A 15,980-nucleotide genomic window follows, 5' to 3' on the forward strand; every position below is an offset into this window, starting at 1 on the left:
GGAGGCGGCCCTGCAGGGATGTGAACGGCTCACCTTTCAAATACGAGGTGTAATGCTGGCAGAAAATGACTCCTGTTAGCAATACTCAGCAAAACTTACCTCAAGGTAGGGAGCAAGGGGGGTGTGGGTATCTAAAAGACCAAGTGCTTTGTGTGTACGCATTCCAAACAGTACTGATGATTTTCTGGTGCAATTATTATTCAAAGGTGTAAGGATGGTTAGCCTCATGCTGGGAAGGAATCACATGCATGGTTGTAATTATAATGACTACAGGTCTTTGTATCACTTGTTTTGAGAGATCCATTGAGAAAAGCATATGAAGTAGTCCGTAGTTATAGGCTGAAGGAACTGAGCTCGTTCAACCCGGAAAAGAGAAGGCTGCAGGGACACCTCATTGCTGCTTTCCAGTATTTAAAGGGAGTTTGTAAACATGAGGGAAATCAACTTTTTACATCGTTGATAGAGATAGGACAATGGGGAATGGTTTTAATCTAAATCTCCCCTCCTTTAGTGTAGATGTCCGGGAGCAGTTTTTTAATGAGATTGGCCAGGTGCTGGCATAGCTGCCCAGAGAGGCTGTGGATGCTCCATCCCTGGAAGTATTTAAGGCCAGGTTGGATGGGGCCCTGGGCAGCCTGGTCTAGTACTTGATCTAGTGGCTGACAGGAGAGATAAGCCCCTTCTAACCCAAGCCATTCGATGATTCATTCTATGATTCTGTGATAGTCAGAAGAACTACTTCCAAAGGGGAGAATTGGTACCCAGTAGATAATTCAGAGTCTGAACCAAATGTACATCCATTCTCAGGAGGGTGGTTTATGCTAGGTAAGCAGGACATTTGGAGCCTAAAAGCAGGGCTTCAATGTTCTACAATCTGTGAGGAGCTGTGCTGTTCCCTGCTTGTTCTGTACAGCCTGGGTAACATTAGGTATATTTACAAGGTCAACATGGTAAGAAGAAATTCAGTCAGCAGCCAATTCCTGCAAATAACTTTTTTTTCTTCCTTTTTTACCAAATAAGGGGCCAAATCTACTTTGTAAATGACCTTTTACCTTTTCTTTGGAACCCAAGGACCACCAGAAACACCCTGCAAGAACCCCATAATAGCACAGTGCACGTGTAATACTAGATTTTAACATTGTATGGGAATTGCTAAGTCACAGCTTGAAGCAACGATTGAGCACCTGAAGGGTCACAGCCAGTCCTGGGGCACAATTGGAAGCAATTCACCTGTGCAACCAGAAGGACTGGAACCTGGTCCCTCCCCTCTCCAAGCCTCATTTAAGGGCTGGCTGCCACATGGGAAGGATCTTTACTTAGAGATCCCTCCTTTCGGAGTATTCAGTAAACCCTGATCCTAGAGATAGATAAGCAAATCTTTTCTTTCTTTAACTGGATTGTGACCATCGTTCTTTTTGGGGTAATTTAGATGTGGTTATCTGCCATTGTCTTTCCCTGCAAATATGTGTAGCAACTTTTGAAATAGGAAGGAACTTTGTGGAAAGTGCATGAATGTTTGTATGTTGAAGGTATCTGAAGAGTGTGCTTTAGCTCCTGCATATGCAAGCTAGGAGGAGAGATCCCCTATGTCTCAGTGCTGTGATAAAGTAATGACAGCTTTTTAACCTGTCATTTGGGTGGATGAATTTTATTCCCAGTTTTCAGTAACAGAACATGGCACCCTAGATGGGACCAGCTCTCCAGGGTCTTGAAAGACCAGAGAAATCACGAGGATTCCAGCACTCACTGGAGTATTTTCAGGGAGGCCCTCTGGCTGACAGGTGAGGTGGGTTTCTGTGACAGCTATCTGGGAGATTAACAACATTACTTACGGGTACACAAGGTTTTGAGTTCCAGTCTGTGCAGCTACTGCCTATCTGTAAGTTGTGGTTTAGAGATTCTGCACGAATAGACCGAGACACCTAGAGTACAGTTCAAATCAGGAGACTGTGGATATGAGTCTCACAGGACAGGCTTGAGTCCTGCTACGCTATAAGAAATAGTTGTTGCTGCAGCATGAAATCAGGACAGTCCTCTAAGGAGAAGATTCCAAAGTGTTCTCCCTTGGGATGTATATTAACATACTGGAAAAAGCTTTGGGGAGATTCACTGACATGGAAAAAATTGGTTGAATACTTTGTCAGTGTATACCGTGGTAGATCAAGAAAATTGGCCTGCCAATGGGTTTGTTAATTATAACACAATCTTGCAATTAAAGTTATTTGGTTGACACGAAGGAAAAGGGAATGAGAAGCTATATGTGAATTTGTTCTTCGTATTACAAGATAATTACGGTATATGTAAGAAGTGTGGCTTGATGACAAGTGAAAGTGATGTTCGCTTTAGAGGCAGAAAACGAGAAATCACTTAAGAGATGCAAGGATAAGGAACTATGGGAAGGTAATGAGGAGTATGTTGAGATGTTGATTGGGCCACGGGGTGGCGATAGAGGACAAAGGGATAGAAGATCACGAGATTGAAGGGGAGCATACAGAGAGGACCCAGACAAGGTAGCTAAGGTGATGGAACTATTATTAGAGCTCGTGATCCAGGCTGCAATGATTTGCAGGTGGTGTTGCGTATACTGTTCACATATGAGGAAAGGAGTACAGTGTTAGCAAAGGCAAAGGGAGGAGCAAAAATGATTCATGCCTGGGGGGGGCACAGTAGAAGACAGTTGATGATCATTTTCCTTCAACACTTCATAAGCAGGACTGGAACAATGCAGGTCAATGGGAGCTCTTGACCAGATGTTTAAGGTTGATTTTATTTGGAATGAGACTTGTTATTCCTAAAGCAAATAATTTCCCTAAATTATACCAAGTGGTGTAGTGAAAGGATGGGACCCCATCAGCCTTTTTTGATAGGTTAATTACCACCACCAGTAAATACACTGATTTGGATCCCAAAAAGTAATGGGATGCAATGCACTTAGCATATATTTTTGTAGGGCAGTCAAACTTGGATATTAAGTGCAAATTTCCGAAAATGGATGTATAAGGCTCTCGGTCCCTGAATAAATTATTGGAGAGTGCTTGGAGGGTATATAAGAATAGACAGGAAACTAAACCAGTGAAAGAGGAGAAATAAAAAGACTGGGAAAGAAAATTATTAGTGGAGGCATGAGAAGTGGGGAGAGGAAGTAACTGAGAAAATAATCTCCAAGAGGAAGACCATGAGGGAATACATGGGGACAACTACCAAGGCTGTGCTTAGAAAGAGACTATTGTGCTAGATGTATGAATAGGGGTCACTGGAAATGGAACTAAATCAGCAAGCACAGCAGTAAACACAGGTAGGTTTTAGAGGAGTGCTGAGCCAGGCAGAGAAAATAGTGATTTTAGATGAAGGTTGAAGCCGGGATCAGGAGAAAATTCAAAGTTATCCCCAACTGAGCCCCCAGTTACAGTAAGGATGGGCAGCGAGGATATGAAATTTCTTTAGATATGGAAGAAACTCTGTATTAATCCTTGTAGAGAGCAGGTATCAGGCAGTCTCGGTTGATGGTGCCACAGGTCAGAAGGAGAACTATTGTTTCAACCATTAAAATTTAGGATTGGGAAATTTTTTTTTACCTGACAGGCATTGTATATGCCTGAATGCCCTTTTAGATAGAAATGTACTAAACAAGTTACAAGCACAAATTATATTTCTAGAGGGAAAAATTCATGTATGTATGCCTGAGGATAAGGCCATGGAAGCCTGGGTCTTTGTTACAGGAATCATCTCTCCTAAATCTTAAATACAGGTTGGTGAGCTTTTTTTTTTTTTCCCCAGACTTTGATGACATTAGCAGAGCAGTAGGCATGGGGCAGGAAAGAAGCTCAAAAATAGGCTGGGAATATGACTGATAGGTGGCTCAGTGGAGGTTGCACTGCCTGCAGCACTGCCCTCTCAGAAAGAGTGACAGAGAAGAAAGCAGGAGATAGATGGCCAGCAGAGGAAACTTCCAGCCAAGGTAGGAACATGCTACTCTCTGGTTTCATGCTGTCACGAGCAGTGTCTGGGCTCTACCTTGTAAGTGGCTCATGGTGCTTGGTTGTCAGACTCTGGAGTGTGGAGAGTCCATGGCACCAGGATGGAGGTGGTCAGCCAGGAGCATGGCCTAGATTTTGGGGAGATGGCTGGAGTGGTGAATGTGCACTTCCTTTCTTGAGGGCAGAGGGAATGTTCCAGCTGATGGACAAACCCTTGGGTGAATGAAGGCAGACTGCGATCTGGGTTGTGAAGTAGAAGAGGTAGAATGTTGTGAAACAGAGGTAGTAAAGTGTGTGAATGTTTGCAATTGTACAAGCACTGAATCTTGTTTCCTTGTTCAGAATCTGACACGTACAGATTTTACAGTGGTTACTGTCAGGGAGCTGCAAGGGCCAGCTTCTACCCAAGGGACAGGGACCTAAGGGACCTCCAGCACAGTAGAGCAGGGCCTCCTCAGGCCCGTCCTGCCATCCCAGGCAGAAGCTTGGACATTAGAACACCCGTAGGCATCAGATGCATCACTGGGGCTGAGAGCCCTGGGAGTGTGAAATGTGGTCCTGAGCTCTGGACAAGCCTGGGGAGTCTTGGGGAGGCTGGGCACTTTCATTATCTGGATTCAAAGGAGCTGGAAAGCCTTCAGCAGCTGACACGTGGGTAGAGTGTGGCATTCAGGAATAATAGGCTCTTTCTCTGACTTATAGCTAGCAATGACTCTTGAGGGCAGTCTGTAGATCACAGATGAAGCGGGCTTCCCTCCAGAAAGCAAGTGCAAATCTTTTGACAGGAGCTGCTGAACCCACTGATTAATCGCTGATGGGTTTGTAATAGAAGGTAAGTACTGTGGCTATGAAAGACCCAGTAAATAAGGTCAACAGTATTCAAGTTACTGCGTGCTATAAGCTGTATTTTAGCAGGAAGGCTTCCTGGGGAACACCTGTTTCTGGAGTTTGGCCAATTTACGGTTCATGCACAGGAAAACAATTATTTTCTTCATCGACCTTAGCAGTACAGCAGATGCATGATGAAAGATTGTTAATGCAATGATAAAATATGTCATTAACGATAACGTTGATAGCTCTGAATAGATTTTGGAAAGGAAATTAAAGCCTAACCTAGGGTTAGAGAGAGCTTGAAAAGAGTTAGCAGATGGGAAGTCAGGAAAGAGAAAGAGGGAGTGGGGAGGAAAATGGAAGCCCAGAAGTGCCTGAAGCAAGACTTGTTAGAAGAAGCAAGGCACATATAGAGAAGATTTGGGGGAAAATAACAGTGCCTGAAAAGGGTAAACCAAGGAGTTTCTGAATTTCTTGAAGGCTCCCTGCATGGAGCTTCAGAACTGGTCAGACGGGCAGAAGCACACGTGCACCATTTCCCTTTGGTCAGGAGTTAGAACTTCAGCCAACATTTTTGATTTAAGCAAGGTGTTATATAAAAATCCTTTCAGCAGACAGTTGAACATCTTCTTCACAGGTGACAATTCATGTACATCAGGGTAGACTTTCAGAAATATTTTGTTAACTTGCAAAAAAAGTTGTTTAAAAAGAGGCACACCAGGAGGTAACCCCATCTCATTAAAACTTAGGTATAAATCACAGTGCCCTTGAAGTCCTTCTCATTATCTTCAGCCTCCATCTTCAGCAACTATGCAGAAAAATATTGGCTCAGCAGTGTTAGCCACAGTACAAAGGCAAGCTTTCCTGTAGGAAATCTAAGGAATCCTCAGTACTTTTATTTATGACACAAAATGACTGAAGCATTGAAACATCACAAACCTCATCCTTGGAAGCTCCATTACAAGCAGAAAAAAAAAAACCAACACAGGCACACACACTGATCTAAGAAAGATTGCCATGTTCCTTTCTTTTCCTTTTGTTCTTATACTTTTATCCTACCTGACTTTAGTTCATACAAAAGTCAGCACTTCAGGGAAAACCTTAAGTAGCAGCATGTCAGAACTTTCATGCTGAATCAGTCTTGTTTAAACATCCCACCTCTGTGGATGGCCGCACTGCTTCAGAACGTAGGCGAGTAATATAGAATGAGCTGTACATAGGTAAAATTTCTTCCTAATTGTGTCAGATACTGCTTGGGATTTGCTGTCCTTCTAAACACCTAGATCCTGAAAAGCATGGTTGTAAGTCATGTGGTTTGTTGCAGCTGATACTCACTAAGTTCTGCAGAGCACACACGTAATTTTACAGAGTAAGAATCCTCCTTGTAAGGTTCACCTTATTCTCACTTTACTCAGAGTACTTTTATTTGCTCCTTGAATTTATGGCAGTCCTACCTGTTTTAAACACTTATCCTGTTGCTAGGAGAGCTGAAAGAACAACAAGGAAACGAGGTAGCATCCTGCTTGTTACTAGGTAAAATAATTGCGAAGAACAAATTTTGTGCGTTCTTTTGGTTAAAATGCATTTAGTGTACATTTTCACCACCCCTGAAGGCCTCTTCTATTCTTGCCACTGTTGTAGATTTAGCACTAGTGAAAAGAGCTAGCAGAGTGGCTCAGGTTGCATCTAGCATCATCTTTAGTCTGACCTTGTTACAGCTCTCACTGCCCAAATGTGAGAAATGTAGTGTAAAACATTTTGCAGTGTTGCACATTCTATGCATGGCTCTGTATTTCCAAATGTAAAGCTTTTCATTTCCTTGAATAAGGATTGGCTATGAAATACCAAGTCCTTCTGTGCTCAAAGCACAGGTGATGGCTGAGACCATCTGGTTCATGGGAGCTCAGCGTACAGGCAGTGGACTGGGGAGGAGTTACTGGAAACTATGGATATTCTTTGGGTTCTGACACTGATTGTTAACAAATCCTTTCAGTGAATCACTTCTTTGTGATCTCACTTGTTTGTCCTCTCATGTCTACCTGCTCCAGTCATCTAGACTGGGACAAGGAATGGTTGATCGCTTCATTACTACGAATTTTCTTTTCAAGAGGCTTCCAGTTCAACTGCAGCCCTGGTTACTGCTGCTTGTAGTACTTATTTTCAGTTAATCTCATTCATTTATGCCTTGCAGAAGTGGAGCTTGTGTACGGGCCAGCTTCTGCAACAATGACATTTTTACTTTGAGCTCTGGAGAATAAATCCTGTATTTTAACAGAGGAGAGAAAACCCATTTCTCATTGGTTGAATTCTTTTGTAATTCCTGTTAATGCATTTATCTATGAGCTCCTGAAGCTATCCGTTCTGGCACTCATTCTCTAGAAATCTGTCTTCCCTTACCTGCTTCAGGTCACCAGCAGCCTTTTTAATAGTGTGGAGTGAAGACAAAAGCAGATGTGTAATGATAGCATTGCAGGTGAACGTACCAATACTGTTGCAAAACTCAGGAATGAAAACCAGGCTGTGGGTGCTTCTGGGTCAACTGTTGGAAGACGTGGTAAGACGTCATTGTGACTTGTCTGTGAATGTTCACAGCTAGAAATTAGAGGATTTAGTTCTGACTTTTTTTAAATTGCTTTGCAAGGGCAGCTGATAAAACTAAATTCTTCTCCACACTTATCCCTCGCTGCTCTGCAGGGAACCTCGATGACTTTTCTGCTTTGCCCATAAGAGACAAAATAGGCCAGGATATTCTTCCTTCTCCCACAGTAATGGAGCCAGCCCTTCTTCTATTCAGAGTACCCTCTTCATACCCTGGATGTCACAATTGGTATTCCACAGCAAAGGGCAAGAAGGTGAAAGCAAAAAAAAAAAGGTTTACACAGACATTATTGCAAAAAAAAAAAAAAAAAAGAAAAAAAAAAAAAAGAGAGAAATCTCAGGACAGCATGGCTGCAAGAGTTGCACTGGAGGTAATTTTGACCTACTGAAGTTGCTGCTGAGGTTTAGAATAAGAGGATGACAAAAACAAGGCCATGTTTTTGTGCTATGAAATATTGAAGGATCTTAACAGTCAAATTGGAATTTATCAGCTATGTTAGTAAGTTCCTTTTCTATCAGACACTGTGCAGAACAACTGGGAGTCTTTTCATCAGAAGATACTGAACTCAACTTTTCTGTTTCGTACATGAGGGGTATATGCAAGAGAATTTTCTGTTCTGACAGTGGAAAAATGATTTTACCTAATAGAATACTACTTTATTATAGGGAACAGGCTTAACTGCATCTTTAAATTGAGAAGATGAGATAATTGATGGTTTGAGTGTACATTTATTCATAAATTCCCACTTGCTACAGTATTTCCTTATTCATATTCTCGTAAAACCAATAAAAATTACAATCCACAGAATACAGGGAACACGGGATATGAAATATCTTCTATGATATCAGGGCTGTAAGTGTTGCCAGGAACCATGGTACCTTGTAAAGAACCACCTCTGACCCTGGCAGTAGAGACTTTTTATTGCTGAAGCACTGAGATAGCCTCCTGCTGTGTGTGAAGCTTCAGCACAAAAGGAGCTGGGTGATTTTAAGCAAGCCATTATTTCTAATAAAAAATGCTTTTTCTCTCTCAGCCAATTGTTGAGAGAAAGGACAAGCACTTATTGTTGAACAAGCTTGAGAGTTTTTCCAAGGAAAATAGCATGAGCCTGGCATAATCAATTGCTATTTGACAGAGTGATAGAAGTGCACATGCAATGAAGGAGCTAAAAATCTGTCAGGAAGCAGCCAGAATGGCAAATTGACAGAGAACATCTTGGTGACAGTGTGGACAAAGTGGTGCACAGAGCTCCATCTTAACGCTTTCTTAATTCATGGATGAACAAATGCAGTTAAACAATGTTTGTTTCATAGTAAAATGTCATGTTTCATTCAGGGGAGAAAAAAAAGACTATGATGGAGCAATTATTCTCAGCTTGTTTTAGGCTGTGACCTTTTCTCATCCTCCACTTTGCTCAATGGGGACAGACCAGAATATGCTACAGGCTGCCAAAAAACAAAAGATGCTGATAAAAGAAATGAGAGCTGACTGTAAGACTTCTCATACGTTAGAATATTCTTGTGAAATCAACACCAAGGTATAACAAATCACACTAGCTATAGTTCCTTCCAGTTCTACCATCGCTGTAAGGAAAGTTTTCTTCAATAATGCAATGCCACTTATAAGCACAATTTCTCTGCTTAGATGCTATGTTCTTTTCTTCTTTCCCATAATCTTCAAATAGTTAGCTTATGTGTTTTAAGCATATTTTTGAAATTTATCTATAATAAAAAAGGCTAAAAACAGCTTCTTTCTACGTATAGTAATTTTGCATCCTCCATCCTTGGACAACATGAAAAATCAGGATGGTTGTGGCACTCTGACCAGTGCCATTTTGGAGTGCTACCAGACACCACGACAGCATCTGACCTGTTGGTTAGGGCTTACGTCTCCAGTCTGCTGGCCGGTCAAAAGCCACATTGGCTACTTGTGCTGGGCTTGAAGATTCAGCAAGGGTAAATGGAGCCAAAATTGTGATGCTGTAGCAACTGAGGCACAGCTTCGTCTGACTACTTGTCTTAATAATGTGAGGACTCCTAATATTTCAAGAGTATGGAATTAGCAGGGCTTGTATAGGGCACTAAACTTAGCATTGCATTGCTATGAGAATGCATCTCTATCACTATATCTACAAGAAATCCTCTGTAATTTTTCTCTGGCAAAAAGGCTCGATCCCTTAGCAAGATGTGTGGGTAAAGCTAAAGCTGTTCTGTGTATCTCAATCACCAACACTTACTGCTTTCTTCGAATTCCTTTTTTACCATCTTTTTCAGAGACAGGTTATTTTTCTTAGAGTAACAAGGGTGAGAGGACTAACCAAGGTATCTTCCTTTATTCTCGTTTCTTTCACTTGTCACGCTTCCCAGGGATGTCAGATAGCTCAGCAGGTGATACTGATGTTAATACAGTCTTGCCAAGTTAGTGGCATCAATTTCTGTGGCAGTTATTGCTTGTGAGTCCCTAGCTTGGGATGACTCCTATCTCCCGGGAGCTGCTGGGTGCTATTCAGACTCCTTACAGTCAGCTGATGCCATGACTGCTGAGTGCCGTGCGGCAGTACCAGGTGATATGGCTTAGCAGGGACAAAGAAGCCTTGCTAGACAGCAGAATGCCTTTCTTCAGGCCAGTGTGTACCTTCTCCTTCATTGCATTACCCTGTATCCCCATTCACTTGTCAGCAGCAATGTTTTTAGGGGTGTTTTGTACCACTGTGCTAAGGGATACCCGAAGTGAGGAGGCATTGAAGCCAAGATAGAATATTCCAAGTTGGTAGAGGCCCATGAGGATCATCAAGTCCAACTCTTAGCTCTGCTTAGGACTGCCACATACTGTGGCACTTGTTCATAGAAAAACATTAAACCAGTTTCTAAGAAAGCAAGAGAATTTTAAGTATTTTTGTCTGCCTTGTATTGCTGTTTGAGATGATAAGACAGCATGTCAAATGCCCAGGGCACCTTTGCTGCAGGGTTCATTGTGAAATTTGCCTAGGGAATCCAGAAGAAAACGGTTTTTGCTGTACAGTAGAAAGGAATTTTCCCCCACAGGTTTATTAATAAATGTAGACTACATTTCAACAAAGATAATTAGCAAAGACCAGTATTTCCATGGGAAGTTCCAGCCTTGTTTTTACCAACAAAGGAAGTAAAATGTTGGAATGAAAAAGTATTTAGAGAAGCCAATTGCAAACGCATTTGTTTACAAAAATATCAGAAGGCTTTCCTTTGCTTTTTGCATTTTATACTACACATGATAACAACAATGCAACAGGCAGTAAAATTTGAAATGAAATGGAGCAAAATGAAAACTGAAACAATCGCTTTTGCATGACTGTTTCCAAATCATAAAATTATTTCCCTCATTGTTTATTCTCTGTCATACTTTTGTTTCAGGGATTTTTCTAATGAAAAAATAACACAGTTGTGAACTTTTCAACCAGTTCTGGTGGAGACAAGTGTGATACAATTTTGATATTGGGGATTTGGGAGCGATAAGCCCTACGCTGCTACTTGCAAATGAATTGGCCTGCTGTAATGAAGGTACAGTTGGCAGTGTTCCCTGACAGTTCGGAGTGATGAACAGAAATGTAATCTGGTGACTTTGAACTGCTATGCAGTAAAGACACAGGTTTCCTTTGGCAGCGGAAATAAAACCTTAGATGTGTCCTTTAACAGCGCGTGGGCAGGCTGTGGGAATTGAGGGTACAGTTGCTGTCTTTACCTTAAAGGGAAGCTCAGCTTTCAGAAGTCAGTGGAACATTTGTGCAGGAGACGAATAACAAGGAATTTCAAGGTTATCCACTGTAAGGTTTCAGATACTGTCGTGCATCTTGAGATTGCCTAGTTAATTTGGGTAAGCACCAGGATCCAGAACTGTAGCTGTAACCTCAGGTTTGTTTTGTTTTGCTTTTAAATCATTCTCTTGTTTTAACTTTCTCAAATACGATCAGTAATTCCAAGGCCTGTAAAGGCAATAGTGTTCTGGCAGGGGCTCTTGGGAACCGTTGGTTACAATTCTGCTGCTGAAATGATCAGAGCCTTAGAATGGTTTCCTGGATTGGGGGTCACCATCTCTTTGAATGCTATCAAAGCTGCCAGTATGTATCTATTGTGCCTATCTATGACATATGGTAAGAATGGCGTGTAAAACTAAGCATGACATTGTTGATGACAAGAAAAACCATCTCTGTGCCACCTACTCAGGATGACTGTTGTACACACATAGTCATAGCTGTAGATCTCAAGAGAACAAATCTTGCTTTTGTGGAATTAAAAACAAATTCACAGGAGGAAATACAGAACTGGAGTAATACCTGGGTGAGCATAGATTAGAGCTGAGCTTCAGGGCAGTGTAGCTGGCTTCTAGTCCTGGAAACACCTCAAAGAACCTGGTTTTTGGAAAGTAGGTGATAAGCACTATTTGAACCACAGCCTTTTCTCACATAACTGAGTTTTAAAACAAAAGGATTCCCTTCACTAGTGCTTGTAGAGAGCAAGCATGTGGTTCCCAATGCAACTAAAGCAGGATTTTTACTAGAAACAGTGAAAGGAAAATGAAGTTTCTAATCAGAATCTGTTACAAGTCTGGTAGAAGAATGTTAGGTGAAAGTTTGTAAAGACAACTGACTGCAACTTATATCAGATAAAAAGCTTTTAAAGCAGGAGAGGAAGAAAAGAAGGAAAAAATGATGCTCTTTTCCTGATGTGCTTTTGAAGATTTGCTTTCCCCTATTTACAAGTGCTGGTTGCTGGGCTAAGTTCATCCAGCTGCATTGTGGTTATGGGCCCAGGCTATGCTAATTAATATGGGAAACCAAACAGTATAAGTTACTCCAAATAAGTATTTTAAAATCAGCAAGAATGAGTTTTGTCCTCTCATATTTCATAGTCTTAAGAAGTGTTGGCTGTGTAACACTCTGCAGGTAAGTAAGGCAATCAACTGCTCAGCTTTAGACACCAGCACTAGTGTGGTTTTGCACTGACTTGTCTCAGTGTGATGGGGTCTTTGCCAGCCCATACAGCTACCAGAAACAAGCATGACAGTCATGACAGTGTAAAAACAGGGAACAGCCCTGCTCTGGTTATGAGTGGAAGCCTTCAGAAAGCTTTTTGCATCTGTGGCCTCTGTTACCCTGGCTTGCATTTACACTTCTGTGTGCTGTGACTGTGATGATTCACTCCTGTTTATCAGTTTGTAGCTGTCTCACTGAGACCTATATAAAAAGGTAGAAAACCACTCCTGGTGATAAAGTTTTGATTTTGGTGAAGCTGTACAGCTGGGAGGTTTAATTGTGCTTTTGCATCCCATTTTTTTTGACAACTGCAAAGTCTACAGGGCAAGGGCACAAGATGTGATAGATCTTCTTTTGTCATAATTAAGGCTGATGGAGTGATGATGATTCCAACTGCTATAAATCTTGTGTTTTATTTAAACATTGACTGGTTTATGTGAGCTTAGCAAGAGCAGCACTTGCACTGCAGTGCTGATCGCTGTTGGCAAGCAAGAATATTATCCTGAACCAGCTTTGGACCACTGAAGATATTCGGATGCCACCCAGAGGAAGAAGCAGGTACTTTAGCAGAGCCGTCCTGATTTATAGCAGCTCTCTGTCCTGGAAAAGGTGCTCCAGTAATACCAGTGGGCTATTAGGTAATGACAGTGAGCGGAGGAAACAGGCAGACCATGTAGCTGTGTATAACCAAGATGTTATAATTTTGTATAATCAAGATGTTACAATCGCAATACAATCAATGAGAGTAAGGCAAAGCAGACAACGATCACAAAAGAGAATAAGTGGAAGAGCTTACCCTTGGGTTGAGCTCACCAGAAGATACCAAAGAGGGGATCTCCAGAAGAGATCCTTCCCCTCTGGTAGCCAGCTCTTAAATAGGTCCAGGAGGGGTGGAGCCAGGCTCCACCCCTTCCGGCAGCACAGGTGAATTGCCTTCACCTGTGCTCCTCTGGCTGACTCAAGGCTCACCTCAGGTGATCAATCAGAGGTTCAGGCCGTGACTCAGCAGTTCCCATACATAGCTGTGTGGGCACATAACTACAGGGTGACATTCAGGGCCCTTATCATTTCCATGCCATGGAGATGTATGATTTGAGTGCTGGAGCAGAAGATAGGGAACAGAAATCTCAGTGTTCATCCTGACTCAGCTAAGTGCAGAGCAGGGCTGGACCCTTCTCCATTCTCAGTTACCCAAGTGGTGAGTTCCTGTCTAAACCAGGGCCACAAATATATTTTGTGAAAATCTTGCTAAAACCATTCCCGCAGGATTTGCTGGGCTTCTTTTTTCTAGAGTGCTGAGCTGGAACCTCTGATGTACCATTGTTCTCCTGCTTCCAGAGAGCAGCTGCAGTGTGCTGTCACAGCCCCCAGTCTGACACAGCACTGGGAGACTGGGCACCATGCAGCCCCTCTGGGATGGCACAAATCTGCTCTGGAGATCTGCAGGTGTTTCCTTTAGGGGCTTCACCAATAGGTTTTTGGTGCTTTCCTTCTCTTTCATATTGGACCTCCCAGCAGTGCTGGCACAGGGCGACGTGGTTTTGCTGTAGTTCTGCTAAAAGATTTGTAAGATCCGAGTAAAGCTGTGGAAAGCCTTAGTTTTCTAGAGAGCTCAGTCAGTTTTGATGTTAGGCAATGTGCACTGGGTATGCTAAATAAAGAATAAACAGCACAGCTTTAATTTTTACTAAAAATAGTCACAAAGAAGAGGTGATCAGCAAAAAGGTGCTTTTCATTTGCACTTTATCTGCACTGAAAAAAAAAAAAAAAAGAAAACAACAACCAGGATTACAGTGCATACTCCTAATGTGTACTTTTGATGCTGGCAATATGACCTTAAAATCTCTAATCAGAGAGGCAGGGTTTCTGGCAGAGGGTTCCAGCTCCACTGCAAGTTGTTATTTTTTAATGCAGATGGTGATATTCCTGCTCTGGGCTAGCAAAACGTGTTCAATTGCCTGCTCTCCATTTCACACCTCTCAGCTCTCAGGAGCTGCACCCCAGGGCTTGCCAGCTCAGCAAATCCTGGTGTTAACATCACAGCCTAAGAATGATTTGTCTTTGTTTTGTTTCCTTCAAAGTCAGCATTGCTGGAGAAATCTATCTTTCTGAAGTGCTCTGTGTGTATGGTTGTGGCTGTTTGGGGGAGGACGGGATGCAGCAGCAGCATCTCTCTCAGGGCAGACGCCACAGCAGCTCTGTCATTGTCACATCTGTGTGCCTAGGAGAGGCTTCTGAATTTATCTTCATCAAATCCTTGTGAGATGGGGCGGGGAAATTAGATGATGCAGCTGGGGACCCACGGCATAAACATGCCGCATCCCACAGCCGCCGAGGCACGTGTCTGACTGACAAGTGCAGGCCAGTTCTCTGCGTCATCTGAGGATTCCTGGGAAGCCCGCCAGAATTCTTGTGTGCACACACTTGGTATCGCCACAGCCGCTCGGCAGAGTTGAGTGGCTGCCACGGGTGGGCAAAGTCAGACAGTGAGTCCCGGTGTCCCAAGTCCTCGTGCCGTGTTTTAACTGTGGGAGCAGCTCTCTGCTTCCCTGGGGCTGTTTTACTTGGGCGTCCTCTCCACACCGGGATATCCACAGAGCTGGGCACGGAGCCCAGAGGCCCCTCAGCAGCCGAAGGAGCCGCCGTTCCCCCAGCCCGCGGACTCTGGGGGTTCGTAGCGCTCTCCAGCCCCACCTCTGGCGGTTGCTGGGGACGGGCGGGGGAGGCTGGCCGGGGGCCGGCTCCGCTCGGAGCTGCCTTCCTCCAGGGGGCGCTGCCGTGGGCTCCGGCATCGGGGTCGGGGCGGCTCCGAGCTGGGGGAGCGTCCGGCGCGCCCGCCCGCCTCCTCCCTCTCTCCTCCCTTCCCTCCCTCCGTCCCCTCCCCTCGGCGGTGGAGCTGCTGGGCTCCCTCGCTTCTCTTCACATGGGGCTTGCCCCGCCGGAAGGACGGCGGTTCTGTCCTGCCGCTAGCCGCTGAGAGGGAGCCGAGGCGGGCAGGTAGGGGCGGCGTCCCGAGGGCGGCTGGCGCGGCGGGAAGGGCTCTGTGGCTGCCGGCTGCGCGCACGTGAGCTGCTCGGTTAGCGCTGCTCCGTGGTGCCGCGTCCCTCAGACAGCCGGCGGGACGCGGCGGAGGCTCCGTCGGTTGCGTGCAGGACTTGGTGCGTTGCTGCGAGCGGCACGGGTTGCTGTGAGAATGCGTTTGTCAGAGCACGGAGGGAAGTAAAATAAAGTGGGAACTTTCCTTTACTCGAAGTCTGTTAGAGCAGAAAAAGCTTTTTTTTTTTTTTTTTTTTTTTTTTCCTTTCTTCGTGCATATGTGTGTGCTGTAACTGCTTTCAGGTGAGGAAAAATCCCTCTTCGGGGATGGCATTTTGAAGTTCGTTTTGGGGTCCCTGGCATTGCAGCTCTTGGGGTAAGGGAAGGGCGCTGCGTTGTGTGGGTTCGGGCACACCGCGCTGGGAAGTTTCCTGCAGCCTTCGTACCCCTCCGGAGCTGCGTTTGGGGCGGCTGCAGACAAGAAGTAGGGCATAGCAGCGGCACTGCTAGCTGTGGAGTTCCCTCACCG

General features: G+C 44.0%; 2 protein-coding genes across 2 annotated transcripts in view; one reads left to right on the top strand and one right to left on the bottom strand.

The window, feature by feature from the left end:
- The window catches only part of LOC122159335 (prostatic acid phosphatase-like), a 67,103-nt gene extending 51,896 nt beyond the window's left edge, over positions 1 to 15,207 (bottom strand). The window contains exon 1 of the mRNA XM_042816825.1: positions 14,980 to 15,207. Coding sequence (XP_042672759.1) covers positions 14,980 to 15,207 — 228 coding nt within the window. The remainder of the gene's footprint in view (positions 1 to 14,979) is intronic.
- A 159-nt stretch (positions 15,208 to 15,366) lies between these two features.
- The window catches only part of CPNE4 (copine 4), a 213,074-nt gene continuing 212,460 nt past the window's right edge, over positions 15,367 to 15,980 (top strand). The window contains exon 1 of the mRNA XM_042816966.1: positions 15,367 to 15,412. The gene's annotated coding sequence lies outside the window, so the exon portion shown is untranslated. The remainder of the gene's footprint in view (positions 15,413 to 15,980) is intronic.

The sequence above is a fragment of the Centrocercus urophasianus genome, unplaced genomic scaffold, assembly GCF_019232065.1.
Source record: "Centrocercus urophasianus isolate 14NV4802_14NV808 unplaced genomic scaffold, USGS_Curo_1.0 seq_16, whole genome shotgun sequence".
Classification (NCBI taxonomy): domain Eukaryota; kingdom Metazoa; phylum Chordata; class Aves; order Galliformes; family Phasianidae; genus Centrocercus; species Centrocercus urophasianus.